The sequence below is a fragment of the Falco cherrug genome, chromosome 15, assembly GCF_023634085.1.
Source record: "Falco cherrug isolate bFalChe1 chromosome 15, bFalChe1.pri, whole genome shotgun sequence".
In the NCBI taxonomy this organism is placed as follows: domain Eukaryota; kingdom Metazoa; phylum Chordata; class Aves; order Falconiformes; family Falconidae; genus Falco; species Falco cherrug.
The window spans coordinates 17,958,692-17,983,772 of NC_073711.1; the positions used below are offsets into that span (position 1 = coordinate 17,958,692).

The 25,081-nt window shown below is 39.1% G+C and overlaps 1 protein-coding gene across 1 annotated transcript in view; it reads right to left on the reverse strand.

Annotated features, from left to right (window-relative positions):
* DIAPH2 (diaphanous related formin 2) overlaps window positions 1-21,304 on the reverse strand; it is a 244,079-nt gene extending 222,775 nt beyond the window's left edge. Inside the window, exons 1-2 of the mRNA XM_055727131.1 lie at window positions 21,006-21,304; window positions 1,723-1,755 (exon numbers count right to left, since the gene is read on the reverse strand). Of these exons, the coding sequence (XP_055583106.1) occupies window positions 1,723-1,755; window positions 21,006-21,125 (153 nt within the window). The 5' untranslated portion in view covers window positions 21,126-21,304. The remainder of the gene's footprint in view (window positions 1-1,722; window positions 1,756-21,005) is intronic.
* Window positions 21,305-25,081: the final 3,777 nt, after the last annotated feature.

Here is a 25,081-nt window from a genome sequence, read left to right on the forward strand (position 1 = left end):
GGTTAAGGCTGACTTGTTTTATGCCTTACACCAAACCCCCCACCTTTTTTTTTTTTTTCTTAAAGCATGCTTACTCAGTTAATTTGTTAATATTGGAAAAAAACAACAAGAGCACCTTCCTTATAAGGCCATTTATTACTGTATTATTAATATATAACTATTCTGAATAAAGGCAGAATTTTTTAATAATATTGTCTTTAACAAGATATATATTTTATACTCATTTTTATAACATTATGTCTGTAACGATTTTTCTAAATTAACTGTTTGCATCAACAAATACTAACGTATTTGTTTCAGGCACTGAACAGCCTTATGAAGATGTGCTTTCATGTAACAGCAGCTTACGTAGGTTTACCAGTCTCATTCATAGCAGTTATTGCAATCTTTATGAAGGCATGTCAATCAAAATTTTATTTCCTATAGTTACACAACCTCTGTGAAGTTGTGAAGACTTTAATGGAGTATTTCTTTTATAGGAAATCTGGATTCATTTAGTGTTCATTCAGTCCAGTCAGGAGTGGAGACTTCTGACTGTTGCAGAACATGGCGAAGAAATACTCTTCCTTTTTTCAATTGTTTTGTTTCTTTTTATTGGCTTGTTTTGTTGTTGTTTTTTGAGATCCTACAAGACCACCTTAAAGTTTTGAAGGGAAAGTAATCCTAGATAAGCTGCATGCCCTTTGAATTTCTTTGGAGTTTTTTTGGTTTGTTTGTGTTTTTGAGAGGAGGGGATTGGGGCTGGGTTTTCTTCTTCCTTAGAAATCTTAGTTTTGTGGACAGAAACACATTGCTTACAAGGATACTGTTAACATAGTTGACAAGATTACTACTTTAATCCTATTTTTTCCTTATTAGAATAGTTTACATCACACTTTCTGAAACTAAAATTAGGGCATAGCCTATTGAAAGGGCCAAAGGTAGGACATAGTGCCTGAAAGGCAGTACCCAAAATTAGCCAATATACTGAATGCAGTGTTACTGTTCACATACATTAAAATGTGCGTTCAGCAGTCACCAAAAAAAGAAGTCATTTAAGATCAATTTCATTGTACTGTGATCTGTTTCAAATATACCTTATTAACAACAAATTTATTTAATCCCAATGCAATGATGAGATCACTTTCAAGTCATAAATCAATCTTCTACATGATTATTTGGTACAATTTCTTCATTTCAGACATGTAAGTGATAATGAACTAAGTGGCTGGTGCAGCTTAACTAATATATACAGAAAACAGAAGTTTCTAATTTTGCTTGTCAATTTTGATACAAGTTTCTGTAAAAATACAACAGTTTTCAAAGTATTTGGAATTATAAAGTTAGTGCTACTGAATAAAAACTTATTTGACATACAGTACATACTTATTACACATAACACTTCCAGTTGAATCATGCGGCAACTAACTCCACAAGAGCCACTGCAGATCCTTTACTTGAAAAAGGTCAAGAAAAGTAGCACTTGAACTGTTGAGTAAGTTTCATCACATCCACAGTATTACTGAAGTGTAAAGAATGTGGTTAAAGCTTCTTCAAACAGATATCATAAATTACTGTTCTTCAACTGAGTTACAAATTATGCTCTTTAGGAACAGTAACTCAATTTTCTGAAATCTAATGCTTAATATCCTTATAAAAATGTGTTACATAGTCCACATTTGGAGTAAAACAGCATGCAGCATGGAGTTACCATTGCAAATTAAGATGTTACAAAGACCTTACCACATCATCTGCCAAAGTTTTTATTTGAATATTCTATTAAAAAAAAAAAACAAAAACAACACACACACAAATCAAAGAAAAAAAGACAGCGTTACCTACTTTTTCAGAATAAGGAAGTCTGTATTTCATGTATTCTAACACTAAAAGGCACTTGAAATTTCAGGAAGTCTTGTAGCAAAACTGCAGCTAATAGGGCATGAAATCTACAGTGTTTCATATGAAAAATGCTTGCATCCTATTTCACCTTGGTTTTTGACTATTTAACTCATGAATGCAAAACCTGTATAGCTCTAGCACCCCCAATATTTCACACACACAAAAAAAAAAAAAAAGCAGAATCTCTTAGAAAGCTTTCCAACACAAATATGGACTTATGGACTTCAAACAGTCAGCAGATAACTATATGACACTCTCAGTTTTGACAGTTTTTGAGACTCAGTTGAGTAGAATTTCCTGTGCCCTAGCTTCTTAGGTCTTCTGCCAATTTCTCCTTAAGACCAAATAATTTGATTTCTTACATGAACTGCCTAAAGCCAGTGTACTGATGATGCACAAACCAAACCCCACTGTATCTCCCTTCCTAGTATACTCTCACTTTTTCCTTAACAGTAGTAAAATCCTGCTGACAAAGATGACCAACATTACCTTTTTATTCATGGACAAAAAAGCAATTTGTATTACATACCAGTATCAACCATCATATCAAGGAATCATTTCATTAATAAACACTGCTCAATAAATTTGGAAGTCTATACAAATAGCGGAGGATATATCAAGGTGGGAAGGAGGAGCAATGTGTTCATACTTTAAGCATTGAGAGGTATCCAGGACAGTGTGGTTGACTGACCCTGGCTGGTAGGTCAGTCCCCAACCCAGCCACTCGCTCATTCCCTGGCAGGGGGATCAGGGAGACAATCAGAAGTGCAGAAGCAAGAAAAACTCATGGGTTGAGATAAAGACATTTTAACAAATGAAGGGGAAAAAAAGATAAAAAGAAACAGATGATGCTGAAGCCATCACTCACCACCATCAGATCAATACCTACACAGCCTCTGAGCAACTGCTACTTTAGAAAAAACACTTCCTTCCCACCCCACCCCCTGTTTTATTGCTGAGCATGTCTTTGTAGTATGGAGTATCTCTTTGGTCAGTTTAGGTCACCTGTCCTGGCTGTGTCCCTTCCCAACCTCTGGCCCACCCCCTCCTACTCTTGGGTCATGGTGAGCACTGGAAGAATAGAAACAGGGAATCATCCAGGTTGAAAGAGACCTCTGAGATCAAGTCCACCATTAACAAAGGATTGCCAAATCCATGACTAAACCTAAGCACCAAAACTACGCATTTCTTTAAACACCTCCAGGGAAGGTGATTCTACCACCTCCCTAGGCAGCCTGTTCCAATGTTTGACCACCCTTTCAGGGAAAAAATTTTTCCTACTACCCAATCTAACCCTCCCCTGGAGCAGCTTGAGGCCTTTTCCTCCTGTCCTCTCACTTGTTATGTGAGTATAGCTGTAGAGAGCAATAAGGTCCCCCCGCCGAGCCTCCTCTTCTTTAGGCTAAAGAACTCCAATTCCCTCAGCTGCTGCTCATAAGACTTGTGCTTCAGACCCTCCACCACCTCCACTGCCCGTCTCTGGACACCTCTACTCCACACCTCTACGTTCCTCTTAAAGCAAAGGGCCCAAAACTGAATGCAGTATTTGAGATGCAACCTCACCAGTGTTAAGTACAGGGGGACGATCACTGCCCTTGTCCTGCTGGCCACAAGAAACAGTAAGCCTTAAGACTGGGTAAGCACTGTTCAGCAAAAGCTAAAGCACTGGTGTTTTATCAGCACTGTTTTGGTCATAAATCTACACCACAGAACCATATGGGCTGCTATGAAGAAAATTATCTCCATCTCAGCCTGACCCAGTGCAGACATCTAAGATAAAATCTTCTCTTGCTATTCCAGATGTTGACACCAACCCTTCAGCTTCTTAACTGCTGTATCTAAAACGTCTTCCTTACAACTACACCTCTCCTGTATTTTTGTTACCTGGACTTATTATGGAATTAAAAAAGAAAGTAATACTCCACCCTTGAAATCAGATCTAATATGTCATTACTCTTGTAAACAAACCTTTTCTTTTTAGTGGAGCTTATCCAGAAAGAAGTCCAAATGAAGTAAAGCCTAACCATGACTGGAAGCCAGAGACCTATGCAAGCAAGAAGTCTGAAAACTCTGTATCCGTTTTAGTCTAGATGTACTAGAAACATCCCCCCTCCCCTCCAACTTCGTCTCATTTAAGCACTGCCAGTCTCTCCCAGAACCTGGAACAGGATAACCTACTCTATCTCTACATTTATATTGCATTTGTCACTCAAATACCTCTGGGCAAAATACAGAATACTAAAGCAAGATTCCACACAGCATTTTTTTCAGACATCTCAAGCGCACTTCCCAGATCTCCTTATAGTGCACAAGCTACATTGCTGCCAGTAGCTACTCAAGATAAGCAACATATTTAACAGGTAGAAGAGAAACTGCAGGCAGCTGGAGGCAGAGGCAAGGCAGTTATGTACCTGCAGATTCTCACTGACATGCAATTTTGACAGACTCTTATACTAACAAAGAAATCACACTTCCAGTCTGATTTAAGACTGTAAGCCAAAAGTAGTTTACCTCCCCAGGAGGAAGTTTAAGATAGCACACTTTTTGTTGTCAGCTCCTCTAGCATTATTCTCTATGCCATCTGTAAGACAGTCAGAACACAAGAAGATGAAATCAACCCTTTCCTAGGTTGTTAAAGACATCATTCCCTCATTTTAGAAGCAGACCAAAGCCAAAGGTTTTGCAAAAATCTCTATGATAAAACATTTGCAAATACGGGAAATCAAATTAGTATTTATATGTAAAAACACACATGCAATTTAAGACAGCTCTCCTAGGTTTTAATATCAATGCATACCATGGAACCTCTTCAACTCCCATATGAAAGAACTATTTCCTACTGATTTACTTAATTCTTCACTTAGAAGACTTCAGTGGCAGAGCTTCCCCCTCTCAAATGTAGTCTTTCTAGTCCATCACTACTTTTAAATACCACTTTGTTTACTCCTCCTAATTTTAGTTTACTCTAAGTATCCCATTACTTGTGTATGTACTGACAGATCATGAAAATAAGGCACACAAAAATCATTGCACGTACTAATGCAACTGCATCACACTACTCATCTTAAAAGGTCAGTCTCAGTCATGTTAATATTCAGTGTAACTGAAATCTTGCATGTAAGAACAGTAGACAGATTTCCACCGTAATTTGCTGTATTTATTGATACCAAAATCACTATTTCCTCATACAAGCTCAGTTCAGGCTCCTACAATAACAATTCCAACATTCAAAGAACTTAAAGACTTGAGATTATTGCATTAACTTTCATCACAAAACTCACAGCAAGTCTTTTCTTTAAATCTTTTTCTCATTTATGTGTTAATAAAACCTTCCAGATCACTTGAGCTGGCCATGAATTGTAAATTAAAATGCATTTACATGGGTTGAATAACCTTTCCATTATATTTAAGTATTACTTTGCCACTTTCTTGTTACTCTAGACTTGCTTCCACCACAAAAACAAAATCAAAAGCAGCCCACAGTTTACCACATGTATAATGAAACAATGATCAGCTGGCTAACTTCTAAACTTAACAGCAATTTTAACTCCACTGCACACTGCTCAGGCAAATCGCGGTGCACTGCAACACCCCACTTCTGCACACAGACTAAGCTTCAGGTAACAGCTCCAACTGCTACTAGCAATCCTAATTTTCTAAGAGTAATAAATGGAAATGAGACCTTCTCATAACTTTCTTGGTTTTAAATTGGGATGATACAACTCTCCTAAAATTTACCTGGACTTCAACACCTCCAAAAGACATTGTAAACTTTGCTCAAGAATAAGTGTTTTTTAACTAGCTGCAAATAAATTTGCATAAAACCAGGAAAGGGGTAACATCCTGTATGAATACCTGAACAAAGGGAATTTAAAGGGACAAAAACCCAAAACTGATCAATATCTGAAGTCTAAAAAGTGTGCAACTCAAGTCTAGGTCTTACAGCCACAAAACAGAATTCACTCCTACAACTTCTGTTCTTCAGTACAGAGAACAAGTAATGTTCCCATTAGACAATTTAACTGTCTGTTAACATATTCAGTTTGGTAATTAAATATAAAAAGGTATCTAGGATATTGCAAAAAGATACCTGAGCCACATTAGCTGATGTGCAGAAACTATAACTACACACTGATTTAGGACTTTCAAGATCTTTACAAGTCACAAAGTATATCTGGCATTACTAATAAAACTAGTAAAAAAAGTAATTGACAAAATGTTTGTCATGGTAAGTTCCTGGCACTTCAAGGAGCATTCACCATGCTTTCAAAAAGAACTTGAATTGTTGCAATCCATCTGGTACATCAAAGATAATTGAAGGTAACAACACTAATACTTTTGTTACTGTTGTTGCACATTTGCACTTGGTCTGTGACACCACATGGAAAATTCTTGCTTGCTTTGCAGCCATTGGCTTCACAAATTCCTCAGGTATGCATTATTTAAATTATTAAACTAAGGATTAATCCATAACCTGAACATGCAGGTGAACATTCCCTGGGGCACTACAAAGTGAGACCAAGAAGCACATTAACACCTTACAAAAGGCTGCCAAAAGGAAGCTGAGAACTTATTAATGTGCACAACACAGAGTCAGTGCTGTTTGACTGGAGGAACCAAGAACCAAGAAGCTGTCTGGTTTTCCTCAATTACTCGACTTTTTTTCCCCAGGAGACTGGCCACCCAGAAACAAGCAACATTCAGAAAAGTTATACAACTCTTCATGCTAAATAAAGCCAGAGGGTCACCCATGCTGGTAATTATTAACAGCAGAGGGCACCAACTCTTTAATCACGCTGCTGGGAGAATCAGCGCTGATCCTGAACTGGAGGGAGGGCAAAACAGGCTGGAGGCAAGTTACAAATGCCACTGTCTGATCCCCTGAGTGAAAGGGGCACCTCCACACTGTGCAAGGGGAATAGAGAGACCCTAAGAATCAGTCTGGTCTAACTAAAAATAGAGGCTGAGAGAAACTGAAACAGCTTCTTCATTTTTTGTCTCATTGGCAGACCACTATCACACTCCAAAACCAAACAGACTGCTCAAAAAACCTGCGCTTTCCCAGATGACTTCAAAGAAGCCAGATTAATTCAGAAGCTGAAAAAAATACCTGTAAACAAATTTAGATATCCTTAATGTCAACAATTTTGTAAGTCACCAAGAGTTGAGGAAGACAGTTCAACTGATTTATTAGTATTATTATTTGTAGCTCAAACTGTGATTACTGTTTTGAAAAGCCTGTTTCAGACAATAATTCACTGGTCTGCATTGATAAGGAATCTTTAAAAATCAGAGCAAAATTAAATGCTTTTTCCAAAAGCTGCAGTTCCACATCAGTCTAAGCCAATAAAATTGCTGGCCATGAGACAAAAAGGGCAAGGGTTGCACCAGGACAGCCAGCCAGAGCAGCTTAGACTACTGTAGAAGCAATTTCAGAAAGCATGTTAGAAAAGGCAGTTTTCACATTGGCCAGCACAGAGGCAAATTAACTAAGTTTTAGCATTTTCCAGAGCTACTGCTAGAGCTAGAGTCCAAACACCTTCCATCAACCAAGCCAGGAATAGCAGAGTTTGTAACAGTTATACTACATAATTACCAAGTTCTTTATACAGCACTTTACACAGCCAGGATCTGTTTCTTATTTTGATATCTAGTGGTCATGCAAGAGGTTTTCCCTTGAGCATCTTGGAAAAATTCTTGTGACAGCACAGCATGCCTTTCAGGACAGATAAACTGTTTCTCTTAGGGATGCTCTACAGCTTTTAAATTCCTCACTTAAAACTATCAAGCAACAGTTTGCTAGTTAAAACTTCTACAAACTAAACTTTTGAAAGAGCCAAGTCATAATTCCATTCACAAATTTCACAAGCAGCAAGCACTGCAATACTGCTTTTATGAAGTGCATACTAGCCTCAATATGCAGGTTTAATGTTCTAAAAGCTATTTAACTAACTGAGATCTTTACAAAGGTTAAGAGACATGACAAACCCTGCCCTTACAACAAAGATTTAACACCTTTTATTTTAGTTTGAAGCTTCCATTTTTAATGAGAAATTCTACCCGCTGATTTTAGTACTTAATTTAGAAATGCATGTGGCATTGCATAATCATTAACCAACAGAAAGTTTTATAGAACACATCTTTAAAAAAATAACAAGGAAAAAACAAACAAGGAGAAAGAAAGGGAAAAAACCCCACATTAAAAAAGAAAAAAAAGCAGCCAAGAACCACCAACCACAACACCACAAATAATTAAGTACAAAACTCTATGGCTACATATCCTTAAGGCCCAGAACAATCTTCCACTTCAAGGATTTTGGGCAATCTGGCAAATCCAAATAAAATAAGTGTAGCCACAGAAATTGATACAAAGTTTCTGCATAGGAACCGCAGGTACCTCCACAAAGACCTCACATGTTACATGCCGTGTCTCAGTTGCACTACAACAAGTATTTGCATAAAGGAAACAAGGCAGTCCTATTTGGCCATATGAAGATAACATATGGGACTGCACCAACGGGCAGCAGCATAAATAGGGAAAATAAGTAAAGGTATTCTACTTCTTCATGTCCTTGAATCATCTGTTTAAGCATATACATTTTATTTTTTGGGGTTATCTAACATTGCATTTATTTTGGGCTTAAATAACTTCAGTTTCAAATCTAATTATCTTGGTAAAGGATACTTTAATGGTCTTTCTTGAAGAACACCATCTTAAAAAGAACAGGTTTCAGACTGTTGAGTGCCAATTACTTTTTATGCTTTGCTTGATAAGAAAGCTTATTTCAAAAGCTGCATCCCTTCAGTAAATTAGAAGTGCACTGAAATAATTTCAAAAATCCTGTGACACACCCATGTAGTCTTCTCTATATATATTTGGTGACTATAAAGAGTGCCAGGTATACTTTACCAGACAAGAAGCCATCTGTCCAAGCAGTTGATATGGTATTGGGCTGGATTGCTTGTCAGTAGCAGCATATTTCTCTGTATTGTATGTACAGTAAGCACATCACTTGGTTTGGAAGAAAATTAGTGGGTTTAGACGGAGTTCACATGCTAAATTAGTCACTTCAATAGTCCTTGGATAAACTTCCAGGACTTAATTAGAAAAGAACACAGAACAGCTCCTAGTTCAGTAAAAGGATGGTTTAGATGCTTAGTGTACTGGTGGCATGCCTGCTGCTTTTCTGCCAAGTGTGCCCATCAGTACCATACTCAGCCATATAGCTCCGCTGCTTGTATTTCAGAAATGCATTTGTTCGACTTGTGAGCATTGAGGTTTTAGGGAACTTGGCTTTTGCTTTTTTGGTGTATTATTGTGAATTGCTTTTGAAACATTCTGGAATAGTTAAACTGGAAAAACTATGTCAAAACAATTATTGACATAGTAAGTGCAGGCTTCATCTCAGTCTTATACTTAGATACAAGCAATAGATTTGAGCTCTTTGCTTTCAATGTGGCAGCAGAACAAAGCCCGTTTTGCTAGAGAGCAATACTTCATGTGCAACAAATTGCCGTTCATCTTCCTTCCTTGTTCTGGGCTCTCCTGAGTGCAATTGGTTGATCTTTTCATTCACACACATTGTGGAGCTGCCCAGACTGAGTGAAAGCTATTACAAAGCTAGTGAGTTTGGCCAATTAAAGTAGTGAGAATAGGCCTCCTCCTTTTATACCTCACTTCATAAAGAGACACCCCTGAAATGCAGTTTTAGTTTGTTTTTACTCTTTCCTAGACATGCAGCCCTTTTAACTACAACTACATGCTTTGAACCTGGCATTAATCTTTTGTTGAAACCTAGGTTTCTCTTTCAAGATGAGCAATGACCAGTTAACTCGACAGTTAGAGATTTCTTTTGAAAACATTCTGAAACACCAGGCAGAAACTGCTTTGAGAAAATTCTTCAGTACTATTGCACCATTATTTTTTTTTTTTCATTCCTGCTTCCCTGCTTCATATTTCCCAGTGGATGCAAGTACAGCCTAATACCCCTTCATATGTGACAGGCTAATTTCTATATACTTATCTTCCTGTTCTGTGCAGAGATAGTTTGGGGAAGATTCTTTACTGAGTATGCTGTTGGTTTCATAGAATAAATCTTGCTCTTGGGGTCCAGCAAACACTGAAATCAGTGTCACAGCCAATCTACATTTTCCTCTGCTACCATTTGAGCAGACTATATAACTGGTAGAATATAGGTAGAATAGAATATAATAGAAATTTTATTATATTCTAACACAATAATAATAATTTCTAATAAATTTATATTATTATATTAGAATAATATAATATAATATAAATTAGAAATAATAATTTCTAATAGAAATAGGCACGGAGAGAATTGATACACTTAAAAATAAAGCAGAAGGCCCACAGCAAGTTTCATAAGTTCATATGAAGTCTATTCTGTGAAGAGCTTTGTTGGATGCTGGGCAGCTCCTTGAAAATGGAATATTTTACTTTTCATAGACTTTGAGGAAGGGAAGACATGTGTATTTGCCTTTTTTTTTTTTTTTTAATAGTAAGAAAAACCCCACAAAATCCAATCAACTGATACACAGCCTTTAACAAAACTGGCAGTGGAAGGGATGTGGTGAGCCAAAGAAGCAGGAATTACTAGTGAACATTGTTCATTTTGTCTGTACCCAGCAATCTTGGAACATACAGTCACAGGAATCATGTCAACAACTTTTTAGAATAATGTTGTCTTTATTCCAAGTCACTAACTTCCCAGAAAAGAGCAAGTATTTGATCACAGCAGTATTTGATCCCTACATTAAAAAAAAAGTTGATAGTAAAGTTACTTTTTTCTCCCCTAATAATGAACAACGTGATACTAAAACTTGGAAAAATGAGCAATGCTGCTGCCACAGTAAACTTGGGCTTTTCCTTGAAGGACAGAAATTCTAGATCAAGTAGCTTCTGCAGGCATGGACCATAATATAATTCAACAGTCAAAGCATAATCAGGTTAAACTGAATTTATATCTGCTGTGGTAAGCACAAGGGCTCTCTGCTCCTTTTCCTATTCCTTCCTGTTTATAACAGATTCCCAAGATTCTTTGTCCTTTAAGGAAGTAGGAAATGAAGCAGCATGTGAACAGAGAGGTATTATGCTATACATAATAATGAGAAAGCCAACAGTATAATTCAACTTCACAGCAAGTGAGATTCCCTGTTAAGAAGTAACATGAATTCAGGAGGATTACAGATGCTTCTAACAGGTTTCAGAGAATCTGTTATCTTCTGCTAAAGGATAAGTAAGGAGAAAAAAAAAAAAAAAAGGTAGTTCATCATAATATTAAGATGTGGTATGTGCTTAGGTTACCCCTGAACACCCACATGAATTTATATATAAAGGCCTTCAAAAATTTCAAAATCAAAATTTCAAAACAATTGCTTTGAAATCTAAAATGTTAACTGATGGGATTACTGCTTATCTTCGAAGTCATTCAGGATTTAGTTAGAATCACAGAATACTGTCAACTGACCTTAATGGATTTAGGAAGCCTGTCTTAACCACCCAAACTTTGTCTGAAGTTCAAATGTGGATGTGTACTTGTAAAATATGGAAATTAAAATTGTGTATCTAGTTTACAGATCGAAATTCTACCAAAGCCTACTGCTGTACTCTTCACCTTCCCAGTTCAGGAATGTCTCCATCAAGCTGTAAATAAGCTACAGAACAAAAATTAAACTGCACAGCTGGAAGACAGTATAGAAGTGGAGAATGGAGGATTGTAAAGGCTTGAGAGACTGCAGCAGACATTGCCTGCTGTATTTCTAGCTTAGCCAAGAAATTATGTGCTAAACTAAAGTTTCCTCACCTCACTTTTTTCTGTTGATGAGAATAAAGCAGTGGAAGATCCACTTGCCATAGTGGAGTGGAAAGGAGGAACTGAAGAAGTTCTAGTAGAGTGGATAGCCTGAGAACAGCAATTCTTACTGTCCCATTATATAAGACCACAAAAAACAAAACAAAGAATCTGGTTTTATGGGAATTTTGGAATTAAGACTGGCAGCAGCACCAGAAATAAATCCCTGTATAGACACCAAAGTCAGGATAAAATCAGTTACTAGATGTTTCAGTGCCGAAGCTTTGGTTGCAACTTCTCTCTCCAGTCTAGTCATAAACTACCTTCTATTTATCTGTCATACGCAACAGTTCACTCAATCCGAGTGGCTAAGGCTCTTATAAGCAAAGACTTGCAATGATTAAGAAAACAGTTCTTATTTTATGTAAAGTGTATACAAAATTAGACAGAAATGCTATTGTATGGCTTACAAAGAGGGACAGACCCAACTGAACCATCTAAGCTAATCTGAGTTCATGTGCTAACTTCTGAACTTAGCCAGCTGATATCGCTTCACCCTTTGTTTCAGATTTTTTATTTAAACCTTTTGTTTTTAAGGTACCCTCTAAATGTGGCTGGCACAAAAATTAAAAAGTATATGACACCAGCATATATGCTTAGCCTGATATGCTGTCATCTTTTTTCTTCTTTATGCAAATAGTTACCTGTGCTAATGCAACTGGAACATACCATGTAACCATCTCAACTATTAATAACTGTCAAATTCTCATCTACTCAAGCACTCACACAATCATAAATGCAAACATTCAGCATAGTTCCATTATGAAGCCACAGTATTTTAGAAGTTACTTCAATTTTATAGGTATAAAAATAATTCACAGCAGGAGAATATGAAGACTGAAAATGTAGACAGGAGAGTCTGCATTTTACAAGAACTAGCTAGCTTATCTTTTATTAGGAGTCCAGAATCTAATGACTTTCAAGTTGGCTTAGCATTTGATCCTCAGAAAGCTACTCATTTAAAAAAAACAAACAAAAAACAACAACAAAACAGAAGAAAAACAAACAAACAAAAAAAAAACCCACAGGCATTTTTAAAGGTCATATTCTAACAACCGTCTTTAGCTCTTACCATACTAAGAAAGAATAACAGACTGCAGAACTAACATTTTTCCTGCCCAAAGTACTTATTTTGTCTTGTTCAACCATCCCTAAGACACCAACATGAATTTATACAGAGCCACTTGCAAACACATAACTAACTAGTTGTGACAAAAAGTTATCCTCAAGAACATTTAAGGTCTGTGATCATTTCCTCTCATCTTCATGCCTAAAATTGCATTATGATGTGTTTTTTTCACGTGATCCCATACGGGACGAAGTTACTAACATTTGACTAGCTAGTCCCTGAGCAAAGAAACCGGAGAGAATGGGCCTGTGTACCTTCAAGCCAACCTGCATCCACCAGTACCTTTTCTGCAATTCCCTTGGCCTACATAACCTAAAATTACAGATGCTACTTTGTTTGCTGTACAGCTACTGTCCTGTAGCTCCAAGTGCCGGGATTCTACAGTGCTATTACCTGACTATCTCAAACTTAACTTTTTTATTTAGATGTTTATTCTAAACTACAAAGTAGCACTTCTCTGTAAATTTCACATTCCTCAAGCAAGTTCTCCTGTATTTATTCTCATATAAAAAGGTAACAAGTATGTTAATTTGGATGTTATAAAGAGATAACTTAGTATTTCAACTGCAATTAGGAAAGCAGTAGGAGTATGTGTGTTAAAATATATATATACACACACACACAAATCACCAATAAACAGAAGGCAGGATTCATTCCAATTACATTTTTTTAATCAGGTGATGACTTTTACACTTACATTCTATACTTTCAAGACAAATTTAAACACACTCAACTGTTGGGAAGTACACATTGAGAACAGTTTTAGTAATGAAAACTCTTCCTATCTTTGATGTCCTCCATATCTGATAACACTGTGCGAAGAAAATTTAAAAGCAGCAAACACACGTCACACATCCAGCACACCTAATACTTCCTCCAATACTATCTTATTTCCAAAGTTTTAGGGTCACCAAAAGGATCAAGAAGGGAACCTGACAAGAAAGCTATCCATCATATGCATCATCTTGAACTTCCTCTTCTCCCACTCTCCACCAAAACAGCCTGAAATGAATACGAAAACACAGTTTTCCGATTACACAAGAAGAGCCCATATCTATTTGAAACTCTTAAGAACATTTTTGCTTTACGTAACAGAAGGTGTGGTGATACTACAGCATGCACTACACCTTAAGACCAAATATTACCACACCCAGGTGGACCGAAGACCTTCTCTGTAGCTGTATCAAAACATGTTTCCCCTGTGAGGCCTTGTTCCAGCATTGAACTTCCAAGGTATTTCTCAATTTCTGTAAACCAGCTGATTTTATAGTTTGTATCACAATGCAGGTGACAGTATCATTTAACTGCCATAGCAGATCTTTTTCAGATCTGCCCATGTGCATACAACATGCTGCTTTCACATCACATCCAACTAAACAGCTATCACAAGAAGACGGCTGGAAAACAGACACAATCATAACTTAATATTACTGGTAGATCAACTGTAGAAAAAACAGGGAGAAAACTGTAGAAAATACAAAGGGAGGAATTCTAGTGTGCCATAACATTAGGCACATCAGTTCTAGCAAATAAAAAAAGAACAAATAAAAAAGCTGAACCATTGACTGGTTCAGTTTCGTGATCTTGTTTGTCCCACTGCCACACAAAAACTTCAAGGCAGTAGAGCACCAGGGTGGGCATGGAGACTGCTTAAGCCTACACCACTGCCTCAAAAAAAAAATATTCTTTAATTGACACCTGTTGCAGCACAAGCAAGCTATCAGGCTGCAACAAGGCTTTTGCTGTCAGTCAGATTCTACTGTCCATGCTGTTTCTCCTTCCTCCAGAGGCCAGACCACACTGCTGCTCCTCCATCCAGCCACCTCTCCCGCACCCCTCAGGGCTATTCAACTACTTAGCAGAAAGAGCTACAGCTGCACATCATCCATGTCAATCAACCCACTGCCTTCGCAGAAGGCCACAGCAGCCTATTATCAATGCTAATCAACCCACTGCCTTGATTCCTCTGCAATCACCCCTTCCTCCCATACTATCAATTAATAGTTAACACATAGAATATATTTGCCTTACAGAGTGCGTTACCACTACTTTTGTTAAGCAAGATTTCGCTTATCTACCTTTTAGGAAGTTGTGTCTGAGAGTGGGAAACAGAGGCGCTCACTCCAATACCGTACAAAAAAGCTACCTGATGCATGAGACCTTAGAATAAGCAATTAGTTGGATACAAAAATAACATGCATGCTTAAGACAAGTTACCTTTGTCTTACCTGCAACTTTATGAATTGCTACACAAACACTGAAGTCTTTCTACTGTCAATCTTCTCTCAAAATTATCTGCACTACCACCATAGCCCTTCATAACAAAAAACTTACTTGCTCCAAAATGAACTTATTAAATTATTTTCAAAAACACTGAAAGTAAAGAATGACCACGATATACAACCTGTAAGGAACTGTACAAAAATATTCATTCTAGTAGTTTCCTAAGTTCTTGTGGCTTTAAAGTTGAACAAGTAAACTGATGAGTAACAACTGAAATTGCCAGTTGCTTCAGCAGCAACTGCCATCTCTTGTTTTACTTCACCTCTAAATTTGGACAGGGATGAAAAGAATGAGAGGAAAGTTAGTAGCCATTATTGCTTAGCCCTAAAGAACTGCAAATGATGCAGAAAACATGACATCATCTTGTAGCCCATCCAACTTTTCAAGCCCATCTCTTCCTTCTACCCAGTCATCAGCAATCACAGTATCATTAGCATGCTTTACAGGCTATTTGTAATACAAATGCTCAACTTGGATATTCAGAACGATATTGCTTAAAATCTCTGAAAACATCACTCTTGATATGCACACTGTTAGTTCTGGCTGTAACTGTCTTTCACATTGCCTAGGTGGAATCTGCTTTGTTTGCAAAGCTTCCTGTATCATACAGAATTGCTCTACAGTTTTGTCTTACAAGTAGTAGTTCAGGAAGTTTAAGTACCACAAGCAGATAGGCCTATCGCCTGACATATCACCCCATTTAAACAGTGTCGGTATACATTCACATAAAAGCTAAAGCGCTTACCTAAACATCAGTACCAAGCATGCCCTACTGTACCATATTAGAAGTAGTGTCTAATCTGTATACTTTTCAGAAACAGAACCAAATTTTTCAAGACATTAATTTTACTTGTCAGTAATAGCTGTACCCTAACTAACTTCACTTGCTGGAATACCTTGACTTTGATCTAATAAGACCAAAAGTCTTCTAAAACACAAGCATTTTGTTCACTTTATTGTGAAGCATACACTTGAAGCAAGAATCCTCTGCAGGCATGCGGTGACTCAACTCGGAGACACTATGAACTCAAACATAATACATTTTAGTCATTTGCCAAAAATCTCTGCTGAACCTGACTCATAGTTCACATATGAAGTGTACAAACATCTAAAGTCACATGTAAAAAGCACATTATTTCTCCACAGGAGAACAATATCAAACAACCTCAGGAGTCAAAGTTGATGGCACATTGTAGGTCTTGTAAAACAGAGCCTGTCTGACAGTAACTGATACTCAATATTTAAAGTGCTCATTAACTCCTGCAGTGATATGGGTGGAGGAGCCCAGCTGGGAAAACGATTCTCCCAAGCACACTCAGTTTACTTCTGTTTTAAAGCTGATGAAAGCTTTCATTCCACTGTTCGACACCAGTTTATGCCACATTAGTCAGAACATTTTGTTCGCAGCTTTTGATTCATCTCAAAGCTCAGGGGGTTTAAAAAACTTCAGTATTAAGCATAAACAATTTCTGCTTTTAAAACAAAGCATGACTTGCTCCTTGTTTGATGAATCACCAAATCCACTTGTTCTCCAATCAAATAAGCTCTCCCTCACCCCTAAAAATTTGTTTTTCATGTTATACAAGATATGTCTCCTTATCTACTTTTAAAGACAGCATCACACTCAGAAGACAGCCCCTTTCAGAAATTTTGTTTGTAGCTAAGTGGAGTATCTATCGCTGAACAACTATCACACAAACCTGAAGTGAACCTGGGGGTAATGCTGCGTGTTTAGTGTGGCACTTGCCATTACATGCACACAAGTATTTCTACATATGCTAACACTAAGCTGACACAATATATTATTAACGCTAATTTAAAAGCACCCAGAAAACCATTGGCCATATTAACTTCTGGTTAGTCAGTGTCCTAACAGTCAGGAAGCACCACAAATCCTGTTGTAACACCTCTTTTTGAGTACTGATTCATAGAAACACAGGTGTTTGAAAGGATCTCATTCAGTTCTCAGCTTAGCCTAAACTCCTGCCCAAAAAAGCATGGTCAGCACTGAACTCCAACCAGCCTGCTAAACGCTTTGTCCAGGTTTCCAAGTATTGAAAAACTACAAGGAACAGGATTCCAGTGTCTCTGGTCAACCAATGCTTAATCATCCTTCAAATGTTTTTCCCCCCCTTATACTCAGCCCGCTCTCCAGCTCCTTCTTACAAGCTCTGTCTTCCCTTCTCCCATGAAGTTCTGTAAGAAGTCTGGCTTCAACTTCTCTGCTTCAACTTCATCTTTTGATGAATAACTTGATAAGACTGTGGGTTCAGCTAAGCATTAACAGCTATGCCAAATCAGACCCTACTCTTTCAAGCACTTACCAATTTCCTAGGTACCCAACAGAATTATATACTTCCCATGTGTTACTCAAGTGTTAAGGAGAGCAAATGACATTCAACAAATACAGGAATTGCAGCAATCTCCCTGACAACCTTAATTTAGCCTGTTTCCCTAGTATAACATGCATACTTTTAAACAAACAAAACAAGCACATAGCCAAACCCAGTTAAGAATGTAACTGCTTATTGCCATCTCATGCCAGCCTATTCTCAGGGCTGGCAGGAGATCAGGTGATTGTTTGCCAAAACATTTTTTTTTCCTGCCCATTTCATTATAAACAAAAATAATGACAAAAACACCAGGCACTCATTCCCACCTCTGGTTCTTGTGCCAGCAAAAAATGGAGGGGGGGGGGAAGGAAAAAAAAAAATGAAAGTAGAGCTCTTTCAGCAGCTGTCAAGGTGCCTGTAAGACAGACATTAGATTTTAGAAAAATATTCCAGTTTACACAGTACTAGTATAAAAACTGGAACTAAATTCTCATTGTGCAGCTCTGTCACGTTCTAGAAATTATATCAAACTTGAATGATTCTTACAATTACCTACAGCAAAAGAAAATTGAATTAGTAGTTCTAATATAATCCATCTTCAATTATTTGTGTGCATACATATGTATCAATTATCTTACAGAAAAATACTCTAAACCATCATTGTCTTTTCTAGCACAGATCCTCTCTTGATAGCCTAGTCTTACTTCCTGTCAGTCAAGAATAAATGCTATCAATCAGGCTTCAGTCCTTAAAAAAGACCCACCAAACCACTATGCTTCTGCAGGCCAAGCACCATTGCCCACCTTCTACTTTCAGATGGGAAGCATGGGGCAACAAAAAACTTCCACCTTCTTCTTCAAGTTTCCCTTCCCCCAAAATAATGACTTCAGCTTTCCCAGCTCCCCGTCATCTACAGCCATTTTTAGTCCATCATATAAAAATCATTCCCCTAGACTTCTTCCCAATGTCTTGCCTGATTTCAGCTGCTATGCCAGGAACTAAAAATAAACCCTCTGTTATGTGTAGTTGCACACCGCTTCTCACCAAGCCCTTATTCAGCACTCCACTTGATGTGTGAAAGAAGTTCTGGAAAAGAGACACACTCCTCTCAGCGCACAGTAGAGTTCCTTGAATTACACACAGCAAACTGACAGAGTGCAGGTTGATTCATCTTGTAACTGTACTGAAACTTGATGAATTTTAAGTTATGCAGCTGAACCAAGAAAATCTCTGCATCAAACTCTGAAAAGCTTTGTATACAAACTCAGTGACAATACTTGCACAAATAGTGTGGCTTCTCTTACAGAAGTCCCAAATATACCTTCATCTTATTTACACAGTGAAAAGAACAGGGATGAGGTACTAGTAAGGTTGTCCTCCGAATACCTAAAGATATTGCTAGCCTCAGCAGAGCCAATACTCCATTCAAAATTAAAGCCAGCAAAATTTAGTAAGATTATTCTCCCACATAATGGACGCAGACTTTCCCTGATTACAGTCCTGTTCTTCCCTCGCAAATCCATGGCAAGAATTGATAAATCTGCCTGTCCACTCACACTACCTCAACTTAAAACACACCTGAACCCCATCCCTTTTCTCCCTCAGAGGAAGATCCCTCTTCATGTCAGTTTCATACACCATTTGTGCGCATCATGTCCAGAATCAAAATAACTACTTTTCCATTCAACCCACTCACTCGTTACATCATCAGTCTAGTCACTTTATCTCAGGGCAAAACTACCTTTCAGAAGGTATCTGGTTCAACCAATATACCACTACTCTGACCCATGTTGCTGACGGACTGTAATCATCCCCTCAAGAAACAAAAGCGTATGACTGCATACAAAGTCAAATATTAACATCATGGACATTTTCCACTAAATGTAACAGTAAAAGCCTACTCTAGTGATACTAGAATAACTGAAAAGAATATGCAATGCGAACAGTTGCCCTGTTCAATCTAATTTTGAGCTCTTTGATTTTTTAAATTATGTATTTTTTTCAGAACAAAGTGTTCCCTGCTAAAGAAGCATTCAAATTTGTGCCCACAGCTTCCAATAGAGGTACTTTCCTGTGTGATTTTAAAATCACTTCCCTGCAGGCATCTTCAGGCAGCCTTCCCAGCCACTTTAGCTAGGAAACAGTAAAGGTAGTATAAACATAAACAAGCACCTCGTTTATATGAAGAAGTTTGTTTATGTTTATCCTATGCAAGGAAGTATGAGTTTGTTTTCAATAACACAGAAAATGAGACACATATTTGGTTACTTTTTGCTAAAATAAACATGGTCACTTTCAATACAAGCACACTTGAAGTTACTCAGTATTCTGGCTTTCTGTCAACCTTTTAAATCATTATAACTTTCAGTAACTTTTCAACGCCTCATACATTACAAATTTAACTTCTTCCCCACACGCATTCTAACTTAGTTTTCGGTGACAAGAACACTCCCACAGTTCTCAGACTCATCAGCCCAAGGCAGACACGAAGGGAACACAAGGTGGGAGCACTTACATGTGGACTTGGTTCTACCACTAGCGCTGAAAACCCCTGCACTGATTATATAAAGTTTGAAACTAGTACTCTATTTCATAAGAAAAGTCAGGTAAGTTTTAAGTATCTGCTACACTGCTGTTCTTGGAAAACCCATCAGAAAACTGATCTAACATGAACATAAGTTACTTGTAAGTTACAGAAGTAAACAATCAAAAGTAAACACTGGGTTTGCTGCTAGTGTGTTTATAAAATGAGATGCAATCCAGTGCTGTTGGCTTTGGAATGTACCTACATTTCAAGTTATCAGGTCTGTAAGTAGAAATACCTAATTTTAAATAAAAAAACCACATATAATGAACAAATTCTACAGTCCTAAAGAAGCTTTGGTCAAAAGTTCGTCACATATTTCCAAAAACACTGGACAATACCCAAATGTTTCGAGTTGCTTTGACAGTAATTCAGAAGTTCACATTGTTTGCATCACAACCACCAATATTCTGGATGGTTCAACTCATACAGAAGGAAAAAACCAAACCACCCGTGACGTTCCACTCGAAAAATGAGCGGAGCAGAGGTTACACCAACAGGTCCTGCCTACAGCAGAGCGCTGTCACCGCACCTCACCCCAAAGGGGCGGCCCGGGCACCACCCGCCGGGAATCCAGCCGGCATCGCCCTCACGGGGAACCCGGGATTTCCCGGCCCCTGTCAGCGGCCGCCCCCGGCCCTCGGCGCGGTGCCGCCGCACGTCCCCGCCAGCTGCCGCCTCCCTCCGCCAAAAGGCACCCAAAACCCCTCACGGGATTATTCAAAAAGCAGCCTTTAATTCCTGAAAGCCCGGCACCCCCCAGGCCCGGCCGCACGCCCCTCCGCCCCAGATTCTCTACTTGGGAAACAAGAAAACGGCACCGGAGCCTCCCTCCTCCTCCTCCTCCTCCTCCCCCCTCCCCTCCCCCCCCTCCCTCGCCTTCCTCCGCTTCCCCTGCCCCCCTGCCAGCCCCACAGCCCGCTCACCAGCTTGGGCTTGTTCCGGCTCTCCTCTTCCGCGGCGCGCCCACTCCGCTTGGGGTTCATCCTGCCGGAGCTCAGCGCCTCCTCGCCGCCGCCCGCGCCCGGAGCCGCCTGCCCCTCCATCCTCCCACCGGCTCCGCGCCCCAGCACAGACCCCCTCTCTCTCCGGGGCTGTACCCTCAAGGCCCCATAGGACCGACAAGCACCACCGGGCGCCTCCCCGTCCCCTCCCAGCCGCAACCGGAGCAGTTCCTGGTCCTGCTGCCTCGCCGCCGCCTCCTCCCAATCCGCCGCCTCACAGACGCCGGACGCCTGGGCGCACGCGCACCGCCCGGCCGGCGTTACCGCGCATGGGCACGCGCAGGCGCGCTGCGGGGAGCGGAGGCAGCGGGCGGCGGGGCGGCAGCGGGGCAGGGCTGGTGCTAGGAAATGGCGGAGCGCCGGCGTTTTGAATAGAAACGCACAAAAGTGACCGGCCTGGGCTTTGGCAGCGCGGAGCGGGTGTGTAGGGGGATCCGTCCCGAGGGCTCCTGGCCGAGCCCTCGGTGGGGCCGCCGTGAGGCGGGAAGGCCGGGACTCGTGCTCGGCCGTCTCCCCTCAGCCGGGCCGGCTGCTCCGCGGGCGGGCGGGAGCTGAGGCGGCCGGGGCCGGCTGTGGCAGTGCGGGCAGCCGAGGAGGACGCCGGCCCCTGGAGAAAAGCCTTGTTTCCACTTCGTTTTCTTCAGGGCCCCATCCATGGCGTGTCCTTACACTTCACACACACGGGGGTTTCCTTGTGACGCTCTGACTTCAGCAGGTTTGCCTGAATTTTATCTTGGGAACAGGCGAGACACAAGGGATAACTGGTGTGGTGGTTTGGCTAAAATAGAACTGTTGTTACCACAAACAAAAGACAAACTTTCTTTCATCAAATTTGAGAAATCCAGTCCCCAACACCTGAGTCATCAGCATGTGCTCATGGTTCACAAGAATGAAAAATTGCTTAACTTTCTGTGGATTAGAGAATCCCTCAGGCTGAGCCTCGCCACGTAAACTGAAGGTCTCTCATCATGGGCGTATTGGTGTGGGTAGTGGAAACCAGAATCATATGCCTGATTATTAGAGGGCTCATATTAACAGATGTCCTTGTATTAATACAATTATTTTAAAAAGAGAAAAATACCCATTTTGTGTTGGTATAACTGAGTCTGTGCTTATGAAGTTATACTGAGAAAAGAGTCATGAAAACATTCATGATCTGTTACAGTGAGATGAGGACAATCCACAAATCTTTGGAGTCCAGATTTAGATACAAACATGGTACTTGATTGCACTTTGGAAAATGGTTCCAGCTCAGCACTGTTTCCACAGTGTGACTGTTCTTTTAAAAAGGCAAGCAAGACCAGTACAGTGAATTTTACCCATCTGTCTCTAATACACACGTAGTTAAAGCATGCCTAAAATTCATGTAGCTGTCTGCATTTCTTCTGACGCTGAGGCGTACCTGAGTACTGGATGAAATGGTATTTCTTTTAAAAAATCCAACAGTGAAAACCTGTTGATAAAACCCAATAATACCAGCTTTCAAATAAAATGACAGCTCTGAAACTTGCAGGCATCTTAAAATTGGAGTCGAATCTTCATGGCAGAAGGTAGTAGGTTATAAAATAGGCCAGCTCCATTGGGCTGCTCAGTTCTTAATACTTTGAGATGCACCTTCTCTTTTGAGTACAAGTGTTCCTTTTATTTATTTTTTTTAAAATTTTAACAGTAAGTATTTGGGCATAGTTTATGCGGTCTAAAGCACACATAACTTTGGAATTGTGAAATTAATCAAGCAATCATGGGTTTAATCACTTGTTTGCAGCAATGTATAACATTGTAACATTACAGGCAATGTAATGTTTATTTCCAACTACATCAGTTTATATTTCACAGTTCATTGTTCTACAGCCACAGTTTAACAGTTTGCCAGTTTCAGTTAAAAAGAAATACTCAGATCTGTTTTTTTCTTCTCTTCAGTTGGCCCTAATGGCCGTTTTGTTTTTCTGTGCTTTTATTTGTCTGTGTTAAGCAGCACACATAACTGGAGCAGAAAGGTCAGTCATTCCAGAGTCAGGAAAAACTGAGAATAATTTCCAACTGACTGACATCTCTGTGCACAAATTTAATTTTTAAATCCAAACTCTACAGCACTATTTGTTCTGCATAACTCCTAAGTGCTCAAGAGCTTTTTTAATCCAAATTTTCTGCATTTTCCACAATACTCATACTGCTTTAGCCAAGTCTTCTTCCATAAAGCATTTACATTGGACCCACCTCTAAGTTTTAAGAGCAGCAGGCAGAACATTAGAAAAATACTTTGTGGTATAAGTGCAAAAAAGTGCAGGTGGCAGAGATCAAGAAAATTGAGCACATGTACATTCAGGCATTTATTTCTCTTAGGTTATGATGGAGTAAACCTCAAATCACGTTCGTGATCTTCAGCAAAACAGGAAAAAGAGCACTTGAAACAAAAAGAGGTCAGGTTTAGGAACCATTCACATTACACTGAAAAGAAAACACAAAATATTTACTATTTTTAGTATGCAATTGTTACTGTACAATCTAAGTGATGAGTTATCCAAGTGATAGAGAAAACATGTAACCATCAGGCTGTAGCTACATCATGTGATGAAAGAGCTACCCCACAGGGACTCTTACTTCCTCTTTTCCTTCTGCCGTTTGCCCACTCTCCTGGGACAAATGGCTGGTTGGTTGGCACAGTTATTGTCACTTTTTTTTAACTCCATCTTACAAGTATTTTGCAAGTTTCCATATAGAGTGCTCAGCTGTGACTTAATGAGTTGTACAAAATACTGCTACAGGATTTTCTAGAGATCTGCTTTTGAATATGTTAGTATATATCAAGTGTCATTAAGTCTACTTCATAGCCTCCTTAGCAGAAGTTAAAGCCTACAGTATTCTTTTTTGAAAATGCTTTTAGTCATACTCCATCCAGCATTTTAGTGTTCTTTTTTTTTTTTTTTTTTTTTTCATCCCAGTTTCCGGGACTGAGAAACAAATATTCCGTGTATGAACTGAGGATCTAGAAGCATATTAACTCTGCAGGCAATTCTAAGCAAAAGGAGCGATCTGAAAGAATGCAAGCTATCCCAATCAGGAAAATTTAAATGGAAAAGCCCTTCCACAACAAAACAAAAAAACAAGCAAACAAAAAAAAAAACCAACCAGAAAACCACAACTCTGCTTAAGGCAACCAGACAAACCTCAGATCACGTTGGCAGTTTGCAATGCAGTGTTTTGGCCCATCTCTGAGAACAACATAGTAGGTCCTGAGGGTAGAAACTAGTAGTTGTACAAACTGTTCTTCACTTGGCTTCATCTCTGAAGAAAATGTATTTTAAAACTATGCATTTTACAAAAAACATCTCACAACGTTAAAAACATGTAACTACAGAAGGCCACTTCTATGTAAATGCTAACATTTCTCATTGTGGTTTTGCATATAATCTCAGTCACATTCAGTCACACAACTACAACAGCTAGCAGTGACAGAAAACTGCACATGTGCATCTGTAAAGAAAAAAAAAAACCCACACAATTTTCTTACAACAAAATTATCATAGACTGATAAGCATAAGATATTTTGAGCCTCCCCAAAACACGTACTATTTTGTATCTGAATTTGAATGAAATAGGCCTTTGAAGATGACTGGCTGACCCAGCAATATGAGAACTTATTGCTCTAGCATTCTCTAAACTTATAAAAAATACAATCATGCAAGGTTCCAGAATATATGCAAGTATCTATGAAAAAGAAAAGGGTTCTTGGTTTATCATTTTTTATAAATTCAGCAATAGAATTTGCATTTGATAGAGAAGGCATAGGCTTCTGCTTAATAACAGCAGTTCTAAAACAGCTGTAGGTGACTGGTCACCAAACCAGCTTATTCAGATTTCAGTCTATGAGAAATGTTCTGTTCTCCAGGTTTCTAGTGTTGAAGAAGAAAGTTAACAACATTGAAGTCTTTGTCCTAAGGAGGGGGGCAAGGGGGAGTGTGTGGAGAAAAAAGGATTTGTTGTGAGTGCTACCACAA